Source organism: Grampus griseus, assembly GCF_964374135.1.
Source record: "Grampus griseus genome assembly, chromosome: 2".
NCBI lineage: Eukaryota > Metazoa > Chordata > Mammalia > Artiodactyla > Delphinidae > Grampus > Grampus griseus.
In genome coordinates, this window is record NC_139018.1 from 92,093,258 (window position 1) to 92,111,714 (window position 18,457).

At 35.8% G+C, this 18,457-nt stretch overlaps 1 protein-coding gene across 1 annotated transcript in view; it reads right to left on the reverse strand.

The window, feature by feature from the left end:
• Positions 1 to 18,059, reverse strand: part of SECISBP2L (SECIS binding protein 2 like) — a 62,267-nt gene extending 44,208 nt beyond the window's left edge. The window contains exons 1-7 of the mRNA XM_082648219.1: positions 17,862 to 18,059; positions 10,435 to 10,613; positions 8,123 to 8,447; positions 6,420 to 6,555; positions 1,548 to 1,777; positions 1,229 to 1,253; positions 773 to 888 (exon numbers count right to left, since the gene is read on the reverse strand). Coding sequence (XP_082504345.1) covers positions 773 to 888; positions 1,229 to 1,253; positions 1,548 to 1,777; positions 6,420 to 6,555; positions 8,123 to 8,447; positions 10,435 to 10,613; positions 17,862 to 17,885 — 1,035 coding nt within the window. The 5' untranslated portion in view covers positions 17,886 to 18,059. The remainder of the gene's footprint in view (positions 1 to 772; positions 889 to 1,228; positions 1,254 to 1,547; positions 1,778 to 6,419; positions 6,556 to 8,122; positions 8,448 to 10,434; positions 10,614 to 17,861) is intronic.
• Positions 18,060 to 18,457: the final 398 nt, after the last annotated feature.

Sequence of the window (18,457 nt, forward strand, 5' to 3'; positions counted from 1 at the left end):
CACACCAGCAAGTATTCGGTTTCCTCAATCCATTAGTAACTTACTCTCACTTCAGTTCATCCAGATCTATTCATATGGTAACTTTAATTCCTTAACTAGATTTAAGGAATCCAGGAACTCTATCTAAAAATTAAAAAGGAAAAATACTGACCATTTAACACCTCCCTGATTTCACAGACAACCAACACAGGAAGACAATTATTGGAAATTCGTAGCAGTATGTAACTCGCTCTGCTGTACTGCAGCTAGGTCTTGCTCCCCAAGACCAGGAAGCTGCCCCGTCTGGCCACATTATGGCAGAGGCAGCCATCACTATGGTACTGCAACAAGCACCGAGTATGGCTTGTGGTGTTTATAGTCAACTAAAGACACGTGGACAAGGCTACAGTCCTAAAGTTCAAAGAATCAGTATTTGAGGTATTAAAATGCTTTAAATTTTTTATATGGATAAGAAACAGTCACAGAAGATGAAGCAGGACTGGAGAATATTCTTTTTTAAAATTATAAAATATACAAATATATTTCTTAAATATAGAAAAGTAGAAAATGGTACAATATACATCCCACCTACATTCAACATCTTGCCATTTTGTTTCATTATTTAAATAATAATTTTATTGGCTAAGCCATTTAAAAGTTACAGATATCATGTTATTTTAAACACCACAATATGTATCACCAAAAATTAAGGACACTGCCCTTCAAAACCACTATACCATTTATAATAATGCATCTCACACTACTCAAATTTCTCCAACCTAATCCAAATTACCTGTGAATTATTTCTTTGTTCAGCCTGCCTTCCACCTCTAGAAAATGTCTGATTTTTTTCCATCCAAGGTTTTTTCTGAGTTGCCTGGCAAGTTACACTGGACCAATTTACACCACCTGTAATAAATGAGATTTTAAAATATAAAGATGTCAAAACCTAAAGGGCCCCCTAACTTCACATACTGAAACTCAGTTACTATAAATGTAATACTGAAAATTTTTCCATAAACTTTAAGTGGTATTCCAGTTCTTAGTAATACAAGTTGTCATCTTTCAGAATACCTCTAGCTGGAATTTTCTCAATTTCATCAACAAAACTATACTTTCAAATTAACTTGAATTTCCTTGGAAGATTTCTAATTTTTCTGCAGCATCAGCAAGCTTCATGCTTAAAAACAAAGCTGTGACATGGACAAAGAAGAAAGTATAGCAAAAACACTATGCAGAAAGTAAGTACCTGCACATATAGATGATTCCACATGCTAAAAATAGAAACAAAAAAGACAATTATTTTCCGCTTAAGAGTAAACACCATATACCTTGCAAAACATTTCATAATTCCATCTAGTGTGAAGCATGCTTATTATAATCTTCGAAAAAATACTTCTACATAAATGAGTATTCTTATATTAATAATAAAACATACAAAATACATTTTTAACCATCCTATTATTATAGGAATTGTTCATGAAAATAGATACTTCAGCTTTAGCAGAGGACACAAAGATAATACTGACACAGATGACTGATGAGGAAATCAAAGTAATGCCACATACACTGATGGTGCTAGAATCAGGATTTCTCAAAGCCCCAGCTGCAGGTTGGTTGTTGCTGTGTTTGGGACTGCAGTAGCCACTATCACTGTCAATGTCAGCTTCACTAGCCCCCTGCTCACTAGAGGATTCAGCAGTAGGGTGGGATGCTCTTCTCCTCCTGCCTTTGGCCTTCCAGAGCATCGTGGCAGAGCTCTCTGAGAGAGATTTGTTAGCGATGTCTGATGGGAAATCTGTAAGGCAAGGAAAGTGTGACAACTCTTTTCGAGGACAAGTTGATCAATTCTTGTTATCATTAAAATTGTAAGAAAACAAAGATACCTAACTTTGTAAACAGAGAAAACAGGTGAAAACTTTTGAAAAGATCATCAAAAGGTAAGCTGTTCCTGAGAAGTTGGTTTATAAAATGTGTTTAGTATGAAAAGAGAATATTTGTATAACTAAAATATTTGCATAATTAATATTACAGAATAATTAAAACAAACCACCATTACCTATTTTAAGAAATAGAACATCACCAATCCTTTGAAGTCCACTGCATGCCTCCTCCACCACTGCATTCTCTTTCTCCCTCAGAGGTCGCCACTATTCTGAATTGTGTTTACCATTCCTTCACTTTTTAAACTAGATTTACCAAGGATTTTTGTATTCCAAAAACATAAATCATATACTTCTGCAGTTTTAGCTTTATTAAAATGAAATCATACTGTCCATATTCTTCTATGACTTGCTTCTCCCTGCTGCTACCTCCTCCTCCAAACAGTGACTGGTTTTGAGATTCTGATGCATGTGGCTGTAATTCATTAAGGTCACTGGAATCTAAAATGTCTGTGTATGAATATACCAAAATGCATTTATCCTTTGTACCACTGATGGGACACCTGGGTTGTTTTGGGGTTTTGCTATTAACAACAATACTGCTGTAAACATTCTTATATAGACATATAAGTGTGTGTGTGTGCACGTGAAGTTTCTCTAAGATTATTACTGCTAGGCCTTAGGGGATACACATAATATTCAACTTTGCTTGGTAATGCCAAATCATTTTCGAAGGTGGTTAAAACAGTTTACACTCTAACAGCAGGATATATATATACCCACTGATGCACATATTCACCAAATACTTGACACTGTCCTCTAGGCTATAATTTTTGCCAATTGTTGGGTATAAAAAGATGGCTCATTGTGGGTTTTAATTTGCATTTTTCTGCTTAATAACGAGATTGAGAATCTTTTCTCATGGTTTTAGCCACTCACATTTTCCTTTCTGTAAAATACTTGTTAATTTTACTTTTGGTTTGTTTGACTTCTGCCTATTTTTCTACGTTGCCTGTTTCTCATTTTTGTATTTCACAAATTGTAATTACAAGACATTAAAAAACCTCTTACAATCTCCTAACCTATCACAAATATTCCTTTTTCCACAAGACTTTTTTCACATACACAATTTTTTCCATATATAATTTTTATACAGAACCAATATAATTTTTGAGTTGCACTGTTTAATATTATGTTCTTCATTAATTATAATATATGAAGGCCCCAAATTATTCCACTGAGTGGATGTCCTGGAGACTTCTTTTGACTTGTTGCCCGTTACTGGACATTGAGAAGTTTTCAGTGGTTTTTTTTTTGGTGCTGCTGCAGTGTACACACCTTTAATCAAACAGTTCCTTTTCTTTCTAGGGGAAGATTCCACTTGGATACATTCACCTGAGTAGGACAACTGGGTCCAAATATTCCTATAGCTCTACCAAACTGTTTCAGCCCCTTGGCAGCACTGCATTCCAGGGGCCCTGAGCACAAGGTGGGATCATTTTCTTATTGATTCCTATGAATTCTTTATATGTCCTCACACTAATCCTTTGTCAGTTACATGCATGGTAAAAATCTTTTCCAAGATTTGTGCCTTGTTCTTTCACTCACGCTTGATAAACAGAAATTCTTAATTTTAGAAATAGTTCTCTCCATGCAATCATAAAGATATGTGCTATATTTTCTACTACATGTGGTTTTCCCATTTAAGCCCTTAATCCATCTGGAATAGATTTGCATGATGTATATGTTAGGGGTCTGTGATGCTATCTTTGTCATTTTCCTTATATGTGTTTCTGGGCTCTCCGTCCTGTTTGATTTTCACATACTGAGTTTTACTATATTTTTGTATAAGCCTATAAAAAATAAAATGGCTTAATAGGTCTTGATATCTAGAGGAAAAGTTATTTTCCAGGGATGTCTTGGCCAGTGCTCCTTTATTTTAGAATTAGTTTGTCAAGTTCCAAAAAACTCCCCACTGGAATTTTTTTTTTTTAGTAAATTTATTTATTTTATTTTTGGCTGCATTGGGTCTTCATTGTTGTGTGTAGGCTTTCTCTAGTTGTGGTGAGCAGGGGCTGCTCTTCGTTGTAGTGCACGGGCTTCTCACAGCGGTGACTTCTCTCATTGCAGAGCATGGGCCCTAGGCGCGCTGGCTTCAGCAGTTGCGGCGCAAGGGCTCAGTAGTTGCGGCTCGCGGGCTCTACAGCGCAGGCTCAGTAGTTGTGGCACACGGGCTTAGTTGCTCCGTGGCATGTGGGATCTTCCTGGACCAGGGCTTGAACCTGTGTCCCCTGCATTGGCAGGCGGATTCTTAACCACTGCACCAGCAGGGAAGCCCACCATAGGAATTTTGATTAGAACTGCATTGAATCTATAGACTAACTTAGGGGAAAAATGCCATTTGCAACATCAAATTGTCCTGAATGAGCATGCTATTTATTTTTTTAAATGTCCTATAATAAAGTTACAGTTTTCTGCATCAATGTCTTATTATCTTTCGTCAGGTTTATGCCAGAAACTGTATTTTTGTTGCTACTGTAAATAATATCATTTCTTAAATTTTGTTTGTTGGCAGCACACTGAAATGGAATTAATTTTTGTATATTATCTTATATCTAGCCATGTTACGAAACTCTTAAATAATATGAGCTTGTGTTCAAGAGTAAAAAATTGTTACAAATTCCTTTAAAATTTTCATTCTACCTATAGTTGATACCAATTAATCCTGATAACTTAAAAACAAACTAAAGAATAAGAATACTGATAGAAGGTATAATCTTCTACTCAAATTATATCTTCATCTTTTCACTTTCTAATTCTTGTGCTTCAGAAGGCTGTCTTTGTGGACACTTAATGAGCAAACCAAAGATGTTAGGGTAAATTTTTACAGCAGTTCCAGGGTTCAAAGCATGTAGAAATGGGTCACTATGTCTAGGAACAACCAAAACATAGAAAATTTTGTCATATATTACCTTGTGACTCTTTTCCATAGCCACTCCAACCATTTGTCAGTCTGTTAATCTCATCGCTTTATGCCCTACAAATCACACAATGACTGCACTATCAGCAAGATTGTTTTTTAACTGATTCCCAAATCCTTTCTTGCCCCAACAGACCTAAGCAATTGTAAAAGGAAACTGAATAGACGTCCAACAGAAAAGGTACAGTCCAAATGAAAGAATGTATGTGCCACCTAATTCATTTTAAGCCAGACAGCATTTCTGTGAAAACTATAGGGGGTAAAAAGCAAATACGCCTTTGAACAGATCTAATTCCTAGCCTTGGATCATTAATAAGGATTTCCTTAATCACAATGGGTGTAGAGTAGAAGACGGCCATCTACTCTACAGCTATTAGGCTGAGACCTGAGATACAAAATGAAATTTCACAATATAAACTGGAAAATAGCAAGAATATTTTAAGACTATTTATTAATTCCTATCTATTACCAGGGTAAAGCTTTTTAATTTAATGCTTATACAGTCCTCTAAAACACTTTTGACAAAATGATATCCAACTAGTCCAAAATATTTACTTATTTGAGGATATATATAGGTATCACTCATACATGTGGTTCAGATCTACACTAAAATACGGTGCAGAAAACTTCTTCTATAAAGATATTATAGGATGTTAGGATGTTCTAAAAAGGATTTTAATCTAGTTATAAAACACGTACAATTCTGATTTCTACCAAAATGAGTCCCTCAAATTTCTATAATATCTACAAAATTCCATCTCTGACTTCTGAACTGCTCCACTACTATAAGGGGATAAGGAAACATCAAATCCTGCCCAAAATTGTATATAAGCCAGCATGCAAGTTGAAAGAACATTAAGGACATGGACTGTGAGAATTTCACAAAGTGGCAGGATAAACGGATGAAAGCCTAGAATCCTAAGAAGTGGCAGAGTCCATGGAGTTCCCTTGTGGCCTACTGGTTAGGATTTGGAGCTTTCACTGTGGAGGCCCGGGTTCGATCCCTGGTGGGGGAACCATCCTGCTTGCTTTGCAGCATGGCCGAAATACAAAAAAAAAAAGTGGTAGAGTCCACAATTATAAAGTCAATGCATGACAACAGATGAAAATCAGTGATGTATACAGACACAGAGAACAGACTTGTGGTTACCAAGGGGAAAGGGGGATGCAGGAGGGATGGATGGGGAGAGTTTGGGATTAGCAGATGCAAGCTATTATATATAGAATGGATAAACAACAAGGTCCTACTGTACAGCACAAGAAACTATATTCAGTATCCTGTGATAAACCATAATGGAAAAGAAAACAAAAAAGGATGTATATGTATATATAACTGAATCACTTTGCTGCACAGCAGAAATTAACACAACATTGTAAATCAACTATACTTCAATAAAATAATTTTTTTTTTTTTTTGGCCTTGCCATGTAGCATGCGGGATCCCCAACCAGGGATCAAACCCATGCCCCCTGAAGTGGAAGCGTGGAACCCTAACCACTGGACCACCAGGGAATTCCCTCAATAAAATAATTTTTTTTTAAACCTATAACGTATATATGTAAGAAATCTTGCCTTACCAGTTTGTTGTGAAGCGTCTACCAGTAGCACAATTTTTGATCGGTTATCAGGACCTGCTGCATTTGTCTCTTTCTGAGTCGCTACATTTTTCACCAGTGGCCTTTTGCTTTTTATGTGCTGTTGTAAAAGCTGTTGCTGATTGAAGTAAAAAAAAAAAACAAAACTTAAGATCTTATTCAATGTACTAAACATTATAAAATACACATCCTTTATAAAAGATACTTAAATGTAGGCTACAAATTAGTGACTCCCAACCCATGAGGAAACAGGGTTACTGTGTTAGGATTTCATGAAATTATCTGCAGCCAATGATAACAGGGTAAATAATGTATTATACACACATTTATATACTACTTTCAAATAACCATTAATATTACTATAATAAAATATAAATTCATTTTGTCATTTGCATTTTTAGTTTTCTCAATCAATATCTAATAAACAATAAGAGTATAATCATGTCAAATTAGGGGTTGCAAATTTTTATTTAAAAGGGTAATAAAAAGGATGGTAACTTATCCAAAAGAGAAATTTTAGCAATGAATTATAAAAGAAATTTCTGCTTGAGAGTTTAAAAAGAAAATATTAAAAAGCTGATCCTTTCCTTCATTTTTAAAAATATGGGTATTCATCACTTAATAGTAATTTATACAATTCCAAATTTAACTTCTTAGATTCAAGTGCTGGAAATGCACTCTGAGAAATCATGTTACTTCAAACTCTGAAAGTTATATACTATTGTCTTCTTTTCATTCTCAGAGGTCCCAAAAGGATTTCCCTTGATCCAGAATGTTTCCATGAACAAAGACTAAAATGCTTTTCAAAGCAACTTCTAATGCTTGTTTGTATTTTAATCTGTTAAAAGTATGCCAGAAGATAGCAAAGACTTTTCACCAAAGAGGCTAGGCTAATGGAATCTAGGAAAGCATCAACTCCTTGACAAAAACAGTCATAAAATGCATCTAATCCCTCTGCCTTCTATTAGCTCAAAAGTGCTGAAAAGAAACATGGTTTTTCTTCTTATGTGCTTTGATATCATGGCCTCAATAGAAAAGTAACCTTTTAGTTAAAAAACAGTCACCTAGATTAATCCTCCTGTGATTTCAAGGCCTTTGTGTCTTTTTTTTTTAATTTAGTCAAAGGCTGGTGCTGACAAAAGGTCATTTCCCACATTTATCTTTAATTTTCTTTAGCCCTGGGAGACCTTGTATTCACATAATAAAGCATCCCTTGAATAACAAAGTGCTATTCCCACTAAAAATTGACAGAACAGAAACAATGAAGTTGAAGAGACAAATGTTCTTTTCCATAATATCTCCTGCTTATTTCTGAAGACTGAAATGTCTTGATGTGCATTAGCCACTCAACACTGCTAGCAAAGGACCCAAACTAATCACTTATTAAAACTGGTGTCACTATGCAATTTTTATCACTAAATTAAAATACTTTGGAAATATCTGTGCATTATGCTTATGTAAACTCTCTGAAGGAAGTGGAAGATGACTGTAAATCATATCACCATTTAAGAATGAGGACCAAAACTAATGGAAAAAAGATTATTTTATAAATGCTAACACCATTGACTGTTTTCTAAAAGGTAAATTCAGGATTAAAGGCTAATCAATACAAGTAGCAAATTACTTATACTATTACTAACAAGAGAAATATCAAACACAAAAGCCAATCAAATTCAGTCACTTACTTTTGGTACCACTGGTCCTCTATTACTGTTTCTGTTTCGATGACCAGATAACGGGAAGACCTGTCCAAGCTGATTTGGACGCTCAGTGCATTCTGCAGTTATAGTATTGACAGTATTTGCAGCCTGAAAAGTGTTGGAGTAAGGTGCAGGAAAAGGATGATAGAAACCCATAACTTGGGCACATGGTGCTGGCATCAGCTGATAATATGTATACTCTGTAGAAACAGGTGGCTGAGCAGATATAATGGGGTAAGCAAGGTATGGTCCAGCAGGGTTTGGATTAGGCTGTTGCCATCGTATATCATTGTTATATAATGGAAACTGTCTGTAAAATCAAATCAAAAAAGAAAAAAATCTATTGACATGTATGTCTAAAAGTAATGCTAAAACAAAATCTCAACGTGTTTTAATAAAAGAAAAAACAGTACAAAATAGTAGCCTCATAGTAATTATGAAAGAGATAAAATTACCGTTTTATAAATTTCCTTGCTATAACTAGAGATTTTTATGTACATGTAATAACAATTTAATTGACAGTAAAAAGGAATTCAACCTGATAGCTTACTGCATTCCAAAATTTAAAAATTTTGGTACGGACCTTTCTCATTTGTAACTCTCCCCTCAACCTCCTCAAGGTATTTCTGCTTAAAAGTTAAAACACCTAGTTGCTGAATCTGCCACTAAAGGCAGTCCAAAGTTCCCATCCAATGGTAACAACTGTGACAGTCTTCTGCAAAAAGCAGGGTAAGGTGATCATTGTGTAAGGTGATCTTTACAACGGGTGTTTGATTCTTCCACCTCCCATTCTTTAGCTCAGGCCCACAGCCTCCTACTCCTCTACCATACTCCCCTAACCACCTGGCCAAGTCCAGCTCTTTCCCTGGCTCCCCTCCTTGGCAATGGAAGCAGGCACCAGGTCCAAGGGAAAGAAGAGAAGAAAAAGGCAAGCTTGTTCACTACCATCTATCTCCAGCATTAGAGTTCTCCTAGTGCAATCCCTTCCTATAAAGCACCAGTCCTTCCTGTCTCAGCAATTCTCCTTGCAGACAGTTGCTGTTGACAAATGAGGGGTCATAGGGGGCTGGAGTACAGAGCTTTTCCTCACTATTCCATGACAAAGCAAAAGGGAAAAATACTCCCTGCCACAATTCTAAAAATATTTTCAAATAATCTGATGGCTGGCTTACTCATGAATTCTCAAAGATTATTTGGTAAGGTAAGAAAAATTAAATTTATCATACTGTACACTTGGCCACTTTGTCAAATACAGAATAGTATTTTTAATCTAGTTTACAAATCACTTCAAACATAATCCAATACAGGTCAAAGGTTTTTAATATAATGTTAACTTGACTCAATTGAGAAGACTCCTTTAGCTTCTACTGTTTGCCTAATGCCCAAAACTATTAAGAGTTTTAGACTATTAACTTGAATATTTAATATCTGAGACAGTAATTTAGTGATCCGTTATCTCATACAACCAGAATTTCTCAAAGAATGTGCCTGGGCACACTAGTGTGCCACAATGGTTATAGACGTGTAGAAATATTGATTGCCTTAGCCCTCAGGGGTGGCTGGGCAAAGGCTAGAGTCTAGTCCCCTCATCCATTTATCCCAGAGTGCTGGAGAAGTACAATTTTTTGTGTGATATAACTTGAAAGAGGCTGAAAGTACTTTTATACAGCAATAAAATGAACGACACCAATGAAATGCTAATCATTCAGACAGTCTAAGCAGGGTTAGAAAGGCTATCATGACTATCACAAGGTACACCCTAAACACTAGGTCACACATTATCTAAACTGTAAGCATTTTGCTACATCACCCTGTGACTACAGCACAGAAGCTAAATTTAAACTACAATCAGAGTCTAAACACATATATGCTACCTAGACACAAAAGCTTCAAAGTTAAGGGCTACCCCTTGATATATTCTTCTTATGCCAGACTGTCTTGGCAATTATGATTAGATGCCTATCCTCAAAAAAGGATTTTTGTTCACCCCTCTTTCTGAATAATTCATTTCTCCCTTTGAGTCAATTTATTTCAAACAAATTTCAATGACTTCTCATAGGAGACACATACAAAGAACTCCATTTTCTCTTAGAAAGAATGAGAAAATAACAATAATCCATGTTAACAATTTTTAAATTTTTACATCATTTGGTTTTATTTACTCCTCTTAGAAAACAGAGAAATGGTTAATGTTTAAAAGTTACAAAAGAAAAAATTAAGAAGTATCCTTTGCCAACTTCTATATTTTCCTACCCCTTTCTTCCCCCACCAAAAGAAAATAATAGTAAACAAATTACCTATTGGACTGGTTTTCCTGAACAAATGGATAACAAGTAATCAGGTAGCTGGGAATTGGAGTTGGTTCTACACCAGAAACACTGCCGTTATCATTTGGGAGTGCCATAGGGATCATAAATGTATCAGGATTCTTCTTCTGGGGAATAAATGGTTCTACCTCAGCTGACAGCTTGACATTCTTCAAAGAGAAAGTGAAACACATTACTAACAAACGAACAAAAATTTAAATAATACAAATTCACAATTTAACAATAAAAGAGACAGTCTTTACAAACAGTAATTAGGTCTCTAATGTCACAAGATATTCAAAGGAATAGCAAGGTCAAATTAAAATAATTAAATATGATTACGTTATTTAAACAAAGCCATCAAATAGGAGAAAAGTTATCAAAGGTTACTAGATTTCAATGAAGTCATTCCTTACATAACCAAAGCTGTTAAAACAATCAAGAATACAAGGAAATTGTACCTCACAGTCCAAAAATAAAGCTGGTAGTAAAAAAAACAAACTAGCTCTTCAGACAAAACAATGTGTTTTTAACTAATTTTGTTAGGGGAAAAAAAATTACTCAACAGAGTTCTGAAGGATACTTTATATTTGTTTGAATAGTCTAAAAAATAGTCTATTTCTGTCCATTTCAGGAAATTAGATTAGTATGGTTAAATTAAAAGGAAGGAAAATGTCTACAATAAATGAAAAAAAAAATAAGGGAGAAAAACTTTTGCCTCACAGTTAAACTGGGGAAAAAATGAGTACTTCAGCTTCCCAGAAGACAAGCCGAGTAAACTAAAGTAATCCAGTCTACGTACTCCATTTTAGTTTATTTTGTATCTCTCCTTATAAATCTATAGAGGTTTAACAGACATAATAAACTACAATACTAAGGATGCAGAAGTTGGTGACAAAACTATAAAGAAAAGTAAATAAGAGCCATGAAAATTAGGATAGGAATTACTCTTAGGAAAGAGGAAGCTGTGATTGGGAAGAGGCACCTGTACGGTTTCTGGGGTACCTGGCAAAGTTCTATATCCTAACTTGGGTGATACGAGGTATTCATCCAATAATTCATTTAGCTGTACACTGGTTTTATGCAGTTTTCTTTCTATATTTGTTATATTTAACAACAAATTTTTAAAATTTAATTATACAAAGAAATAATCTATAGGCACATTCTGTAAAAGCAGAATGTTAAAAACCACAAACATTACAATCTAAAAAGATATTAAACACTTCTTAGCAAAACCAGTAAGTGGAATGCAATCCAATTTTTCAACAACTCAAATCAACTACCTGAAAGCAATAGCCCTAACCAGAACTTTTTCCCCACCAGAGTGGCATTCAGTAGAAACTCCCATCAAGGCATATTTCTCAGAATAAATTTCATGCATGTTTCTCACAAAAGTAATCAGTAGCAAATCCAAGAAAATCTAAAGAAAAGACTTGATATGCTAAATATAAAGCCTTTTTCAGAAAAACTGTTCTCCAAAGAGTCCACTGTAAATATTCAGTAATATGTGTCTGGGGGAAGAAATCTGAACTATATAGCAGTATCAATTCAATATCCTTCCTCCCCACCTGATTTAACTTTGAAGCCTACTTCTGTACTACTAACCAAATCTGAAGTTGATAATGTCATTGAACTCACAAATATCTGTGAACTGGAGTTGGTTTCTTGAATTTCAACACAAGAGGCAAAAACAAATGTTAACAGTGTAAGTCAGTGATTGTCACTGTGATAGTCAACATGATTCAAAACTTATTTACATAAGGTATAAAATATCAACCTTTGAACATATGAGAACCTGAATAGTTTTATAAATCTGGACTAGAAGACACCAGGATTTTTTTTTAATGCAAGGTATGCAGTTATATTAAATTCTCAGTCCAATATGAAAAAAAGGAATAATACTAATATAAAGAAATAATTTAAAAATAACTTTTCCTGATCCCCCCAAGTAATACCAACTCATAAATTACTCTGGTAACAACAAATTCAAATTCTTGCTCAAGTCAAAAGGTGCAGGGAATTCCCTGGCAGTCCAATGGTTAGGACTCCACTTCCACTGCAGGGGGCACAGGTTCCATCCCTGGTCAGGGAACAAAGATCCCGCAAGCCAGGTGGCGCGGAGGGGAGGGGAGACAGTGCCACAAATTTTTTATGCCTAGTCTCATTTGTACTCTATATGTTTTATGAATTTAGGCAACCCACTATTCAAAGTGTCATGCATAATTTATAACTAATATCTGCACATATACACAGTATATGTCCTTAAAAATTAAAGTCTGTATTGGTTTCTATTCTAAGTGCAATTCTAGATATTGGCATTCAACAATAAAACTCACAAACACTGAAACGATCCTTTGTTTTTAGCAAAAAAGAGAAGCTGCTGTAGTCAACAGCTGCACATCAGAAGATGTCACTAGTAGGAACAGACTGGCAAACTTTCTCCTATAGTTACAACTCCGTATGGTTTTATAAGTTGTTTATTGTGACTTTGGGGCCTTCAGTGTCATATATCAAAATGCAGCCTCAGTTGTTCTCAGGCCTGAAAAGTAATGTAAAGATCCCAAACTATTTTTTAAATTCCATATAATAAAGCCCATAGAGACAATATGTTAAGCAAGCAACAAATTCTGGCAATATTTCAATTATATTAGCATAGAGATCAAAGGAAAAAATGTTTTAACATAGTGGACAACAAAATGTTATGGAAAAATTAGACTAGTTACTTCATACAATGATATGCCTCAGTCTGAATTTCTGTTTAGTCTCTCTACTTTTGCCATGATCTGGTTTTTAGAAATCAAAAATTTTATAGCAAATTTTTGTCTCCTTAAATAAAATATAAATATGAAAGAAGTCTAAACACAGAACAAAATCTATTCCTGTACTTCTCTTTGTTAAAAAAAAAACTACACAATAAAATTATCTTTCTCTTTCAGAAATTATTTCAGAATTTTCCAAATTAATGAAAAATCATAATCCCAGAAACCTGTATTTGAAAAAACAAAACAAGCTGTTTCACATTCATTTAAAATTCTGCATATAGTAAAACAAACATCAATAAAATTTCTTTGATGTGAATAATCTAGAAAACCCAAGAATTTATCAGAACAAAAAACTATAAAAACCTTATTTAAAAGTTTATTGAACAAACGCATTCAGATCACTGAGAGCCTATATATAATTCAACAAACATGCATTGAGTTCATGTTCTGAAGAGAGAACCACACGAGGCTGGTTTAGGGAAAATGAGCAAACATTACTACAAAGCACACATCAACAGAAAATGCATACTAAACTCCTCTGAGACAGAACATTCAGAAGAGTGCGAATAATTTTCCCAAATTAAGCAACAGAAAAAAGACACTCACTTGAAATCAAAACTGAAGTAGAACATAATACGGCACGCTCCCACAGTGAAATGTCAGTATGTACTACACACCTAGAGAAAAAATATGACCATGGAAACCCTCCACATTCTTCCTATGTTAAGGTAAATATGATATATCAAACATTATTTTACATATCATGGCCAAAGATAAAATGTCTTCTGAAGGAAAAAAATGCTTCAGAGATACCTGCTGGCTTTATTGTTTTCTGGTTGGAATGTTTTATACTGAAAGTAAACCACTTGCCAAAACAAATCACAGTAGTTATACATATGAGTTCTGCCAAGACTTTAGAAAATAGTGAAAAAACAAAAAAACCGTTTACCTTAGACTCTGACCATTTGCTTTCCTATCCATACATTTTCCCCCTTTTTTTAAAATAGACCACATTTAATCCTGTTAAAGTCTGGTGGTACTTTTCTAACATCCAACTTTCTAAATTTAATACTAGTTTTTGGAATATCTAATTAATTAATTCCTGCTTTTCCTTTTTTTTACTCTCTTTCTTTGAAGGGTTTACCCCCAAACTTCTTGCCTTGGATGCTTAATTTTTAATTTCCTTTTAAAATGTTGAATAATGAAAACATTTATGACTATGCATTTGCCTCAGAGTAAGCTTCAGCCACATCCCATACATTGTCATGTGTAATATTTTATTACTTTTTCAAAAATCTAAAATTCTACTTTATATTTCCTCTTTGACTTAAAAGCTTAGGGAAAAATGCCTTTTAAAATTTCCAAATGGTATTTTCAGTAAATGAGCATTATTTACCTTCTTTTTAATTACAAAAATATTATTTTTAAAATTTGTTAAGACAATCATTTACTTAGATCTATAAAAGCTAACTGTAAGTACTGCTGAATAATAAACATTTTAGAGTAACTTATCTAGAATATATTTAGTTTGCAGTGCTGATATTATTTGAAGTTTATAAATTATTTAAAGAAAAAAATTATAAACCGAATAATTTTATATCTTTATTGGTAATCAGCACTTTGCATGAAGCCATATGCATTTATTACACATTTGCTTTTCTAAGAATTAAAGACATCAGTGATCAATAATTTTGTAAATTATTTTAAAAGAACTTATCTAACGTTAATGTACTAAATATCAAGCCAATGTTTAAATTATTTGATAATACAAATGAGATAGTAAACCTGAAGTGTTCTGTTACTTCTAAGGTTATTGTTTATTAAAAAAAAAAATCTCAAAACACTGTCCTAAATTTACTAAAAATAGAAACACTAAGACTTTATAAACAAAACGAACTCCATGATTTATGCTTCACATCCCTTTATACCAGCTTTTTTTCCCTTAAGAACAAAAACAACAAAAAGGCACAATACCAAGTAGTTCTTAGAACTAACTCTGGCAATTAAAATTAAGCTACTTGTTTTGATTTAATATAGTCTTGGTAAAAGAGAATACTCCTGAGACTCCCTTCTGGTTATAACATTCTTTCAAATAGTCATTACTACAATTAAGACTATCAGCTAGCATGTATTCCCAGTAACTTATTTTTTAAAATCTCGATCAACGCACACACAATTTATCCTTTTATACAAAGATTTTATATTTTTTTTTAAAAAGGGGTAATTCAACAACAGCAACATGAATGCCTTCAGGCAAAACATGCCGAGTTTTTTCTTAAGTTACACTTGTGCAATACTACAAGGATTTTGCTTAGATTAAGACAAAATGCAGAAAGTGTGTATTAGTACTATTTTTTAAAAATCAAACTTCTGTGAATTGCTAACCACTACAATATAATAAGTTTTAATGCTGTAGACATTCCCAGAAATTCTAAATATAAACCAACAATTGTTTAAAATGAAAAAAAAAATGTTTTGTGAGAAAAAATGGGAATTCAGCACATATGGCATCTGTTTTTAATGAATTTACCTATTAAATTCACTTCGTTATTAAAAATATAAAAGTACATTCCAAATAACTTGGAAAAGCCATGGCATTACTCAGTGGTATAGTGAAAATAATCAAGAACTCCACCCACAAAGTGGACAAATCTCAGTTCTAGCCCCTAATCTATCATGAAATGAATGATTCTGTGCCTTTTTTCAATGATGAATATGAGCATATGATGAAAATAATGGAGTCTTGCCCCAGAAAAGTGCTAATTAAAACGAAGAAGACTCCTTCCAGGTCATCCATGGATCCCTGAATTAACTGCCTACAGCACGAACCAGGCATCACTTCCTGGGGTCTCAGCTTCCTGTGAGCATGTGGGGGGAAAGGGGGATTGATTCAAATTATTCTCTCATTTAAGGTTAGGCTAAGGGAAGAGGCAAGAGGTATTGGAGGGAAAAAAAAAGAAAAACTCTTCAACGGAAAACCTACATTTATGATTTTTCTCTGAACCTTAAATTTCTACAAGATTTTAATAGGTTGTGGACTTTGGAAAGATACAGGATGAAAGATGAAGAGGCTCTCTAAATAATTTGCTCATAGCACTTGCTGTTAAGATAATCACACACAAATAACTATGCTAAGGGTTACCATCTAAATAGTGCATTACATTTCCTCTGGGATGAAGGGAACCATAAGTATACATATGGCAGCATTACTAGTTACAGTTCTGTCATCACAGAGAACGACCAAAATGTTTAACCCTTTCATTAGTGACACACATACAAAAAAATCAAGAAAATTTCCTATTCACTTGTCAGGCTTTCAAATCTCAGACACTTTTGATAGATACCTTGAAAAATTGTTTTTCATTAAATTGGATATAGGGTGTATATAAAATACCCGGGGTCACAGGAAAGCCTGTATGTATTTGCCAAGGGGCCCCAATCAATTTTGCTTCGGTAAATACACATATTGTTTCATAAAACTCATTTGTGTTTTCAGAGGCATATTCACATAAAGCTTTTTTTAAATAAAGATTTTGTAAAAATAAAAATACACACACACACACAACCAGGAGACTGCTCTTTGCCTGCTAAAAGAGCCCGATTTAAAATCAGAACTGGCTCTCACTAGCTACAGATACAGGAATTTGGGAAATCTTGTCTCATTATTCAGGTGTTAATTATCCATTTGTAAAGTAATTAGGCAAATCCCTAGTCTCTCTTTTTCCTTCATCTATTTGCCTAGTTCATCACTGGGCAAGGCCTTCAACTGAAGAGGGGAATGGAGAGTGAGTAAACTTAGATTTCATCAAATTAAATCGTTTCACACAGGTCTCAGGATAGAAAATACCGAAACTTCTGTGGGGGAAGAAAACTATTATTTTAGATTATTTTTTTAACACTACCACCATCCCAGCCTCCCAGCACCTACTGGCTTCGATAATCAATAATTTGATGCAACTGAAAACACTAATGGGACTGCTTTGTGAATATGAAAACGGGCTCGGAAATGAATTCGCGCTTCGGTCCTACACCTTTAAAATATAACATCGACTTTTTAAAAACACTTATTTTTGCGAAATAGTTGGCTAGAAGGGCAAAGGGAAACCGTAGTATTTCATATCTAAAAGGGAAGACCTCCCTAAAACCACTGCAAAAACAACGCTTCGCTCAAGGAAACGTAGATCTTAAAAAAGCCCATAAACCTCCCCCCGCCTTCGTCTGTAGTTATCACACATTCTCTGACAGTTTTTCTAAGTGAGAAACCTTCAAAAGCCTTTCCACCTTGAAAACACATTCCAGAACTGAAGGGAAGGGAAGGGGGGGAGGTGGTATTCTCTGGAAGTTATAAACCCTCTCTCGGGAGAGCACGGACAACTTGGGAGTCTTCTGGCCCCTTTCACCAAGCCAAGGAGGAAGAGCAAAAGCGAGTCCCCAGCCCGGGGGGAACGGGGCTGGAAAAGCCCCCAAGCTCGAGACAGCAGCTGGAACAATGCAGGAGAGTGGGGCGCCGCCAGGCTCCCGGGGAAAGGAGGTCTGCGCCAGCAAAAACCCGAAGGCTTCGGCCGTTCGGGCCCACGCTCGGAGACCAGGGCCCGCCCGGGAGGAAGCAGCGACCCCCAGCTCCCGGCCCGGCCAGCCCGGCCCAAACCCGCGTACCTGGTCTGCGGGGGCTCGGTCCATGGCGCCTGCAGCCGCAACGGGCCCGCGTTAGTCGGTGTCGTGAGCGCCTCGGGCCGCTTTCTCCATGGCCCCCCGCTCGGGTCGAGACCGGGCTCCAGACCTCCGCCCCTATCTATCTGGCCCCGACACAGAGTCCGGCTACGCCACTGGCCGAGGAGGTGGCTCCAGCTTCGGGAGGAGGAGGCGGCGGCAGCCTCGCGAAGGGATCATCTGGGACGGAAGCCGAGGAGGGCCCAAATAGGAGAAAGCCGTAGGCGGAAATGGCGGTGCGCAAAAGGGAAAGAAGGGGGAGGAGACCGAGGGGGGCAGTGGGCGGAGTGACCGCAGGCGGCGTGAGCTGGCAGTAAACGAGCCAGAGCTGGCTGATCTGGATGCTGAGGCCAGGTGGAGATTCTCAGGAGCAAGTGCCCATAACCACTCTGCACTTTACGCGGGACTTAACGGCCCCTCTGGACTGCTAAACTAGAGGAGCGTGGGACCATTTGGGACTCAGGACACCCGGTTTTTAGTCTTCAGGGACCTCAGAGACCACTTACTTATCTCAAACTACCTCTTAGTGATACTGGAAGAGC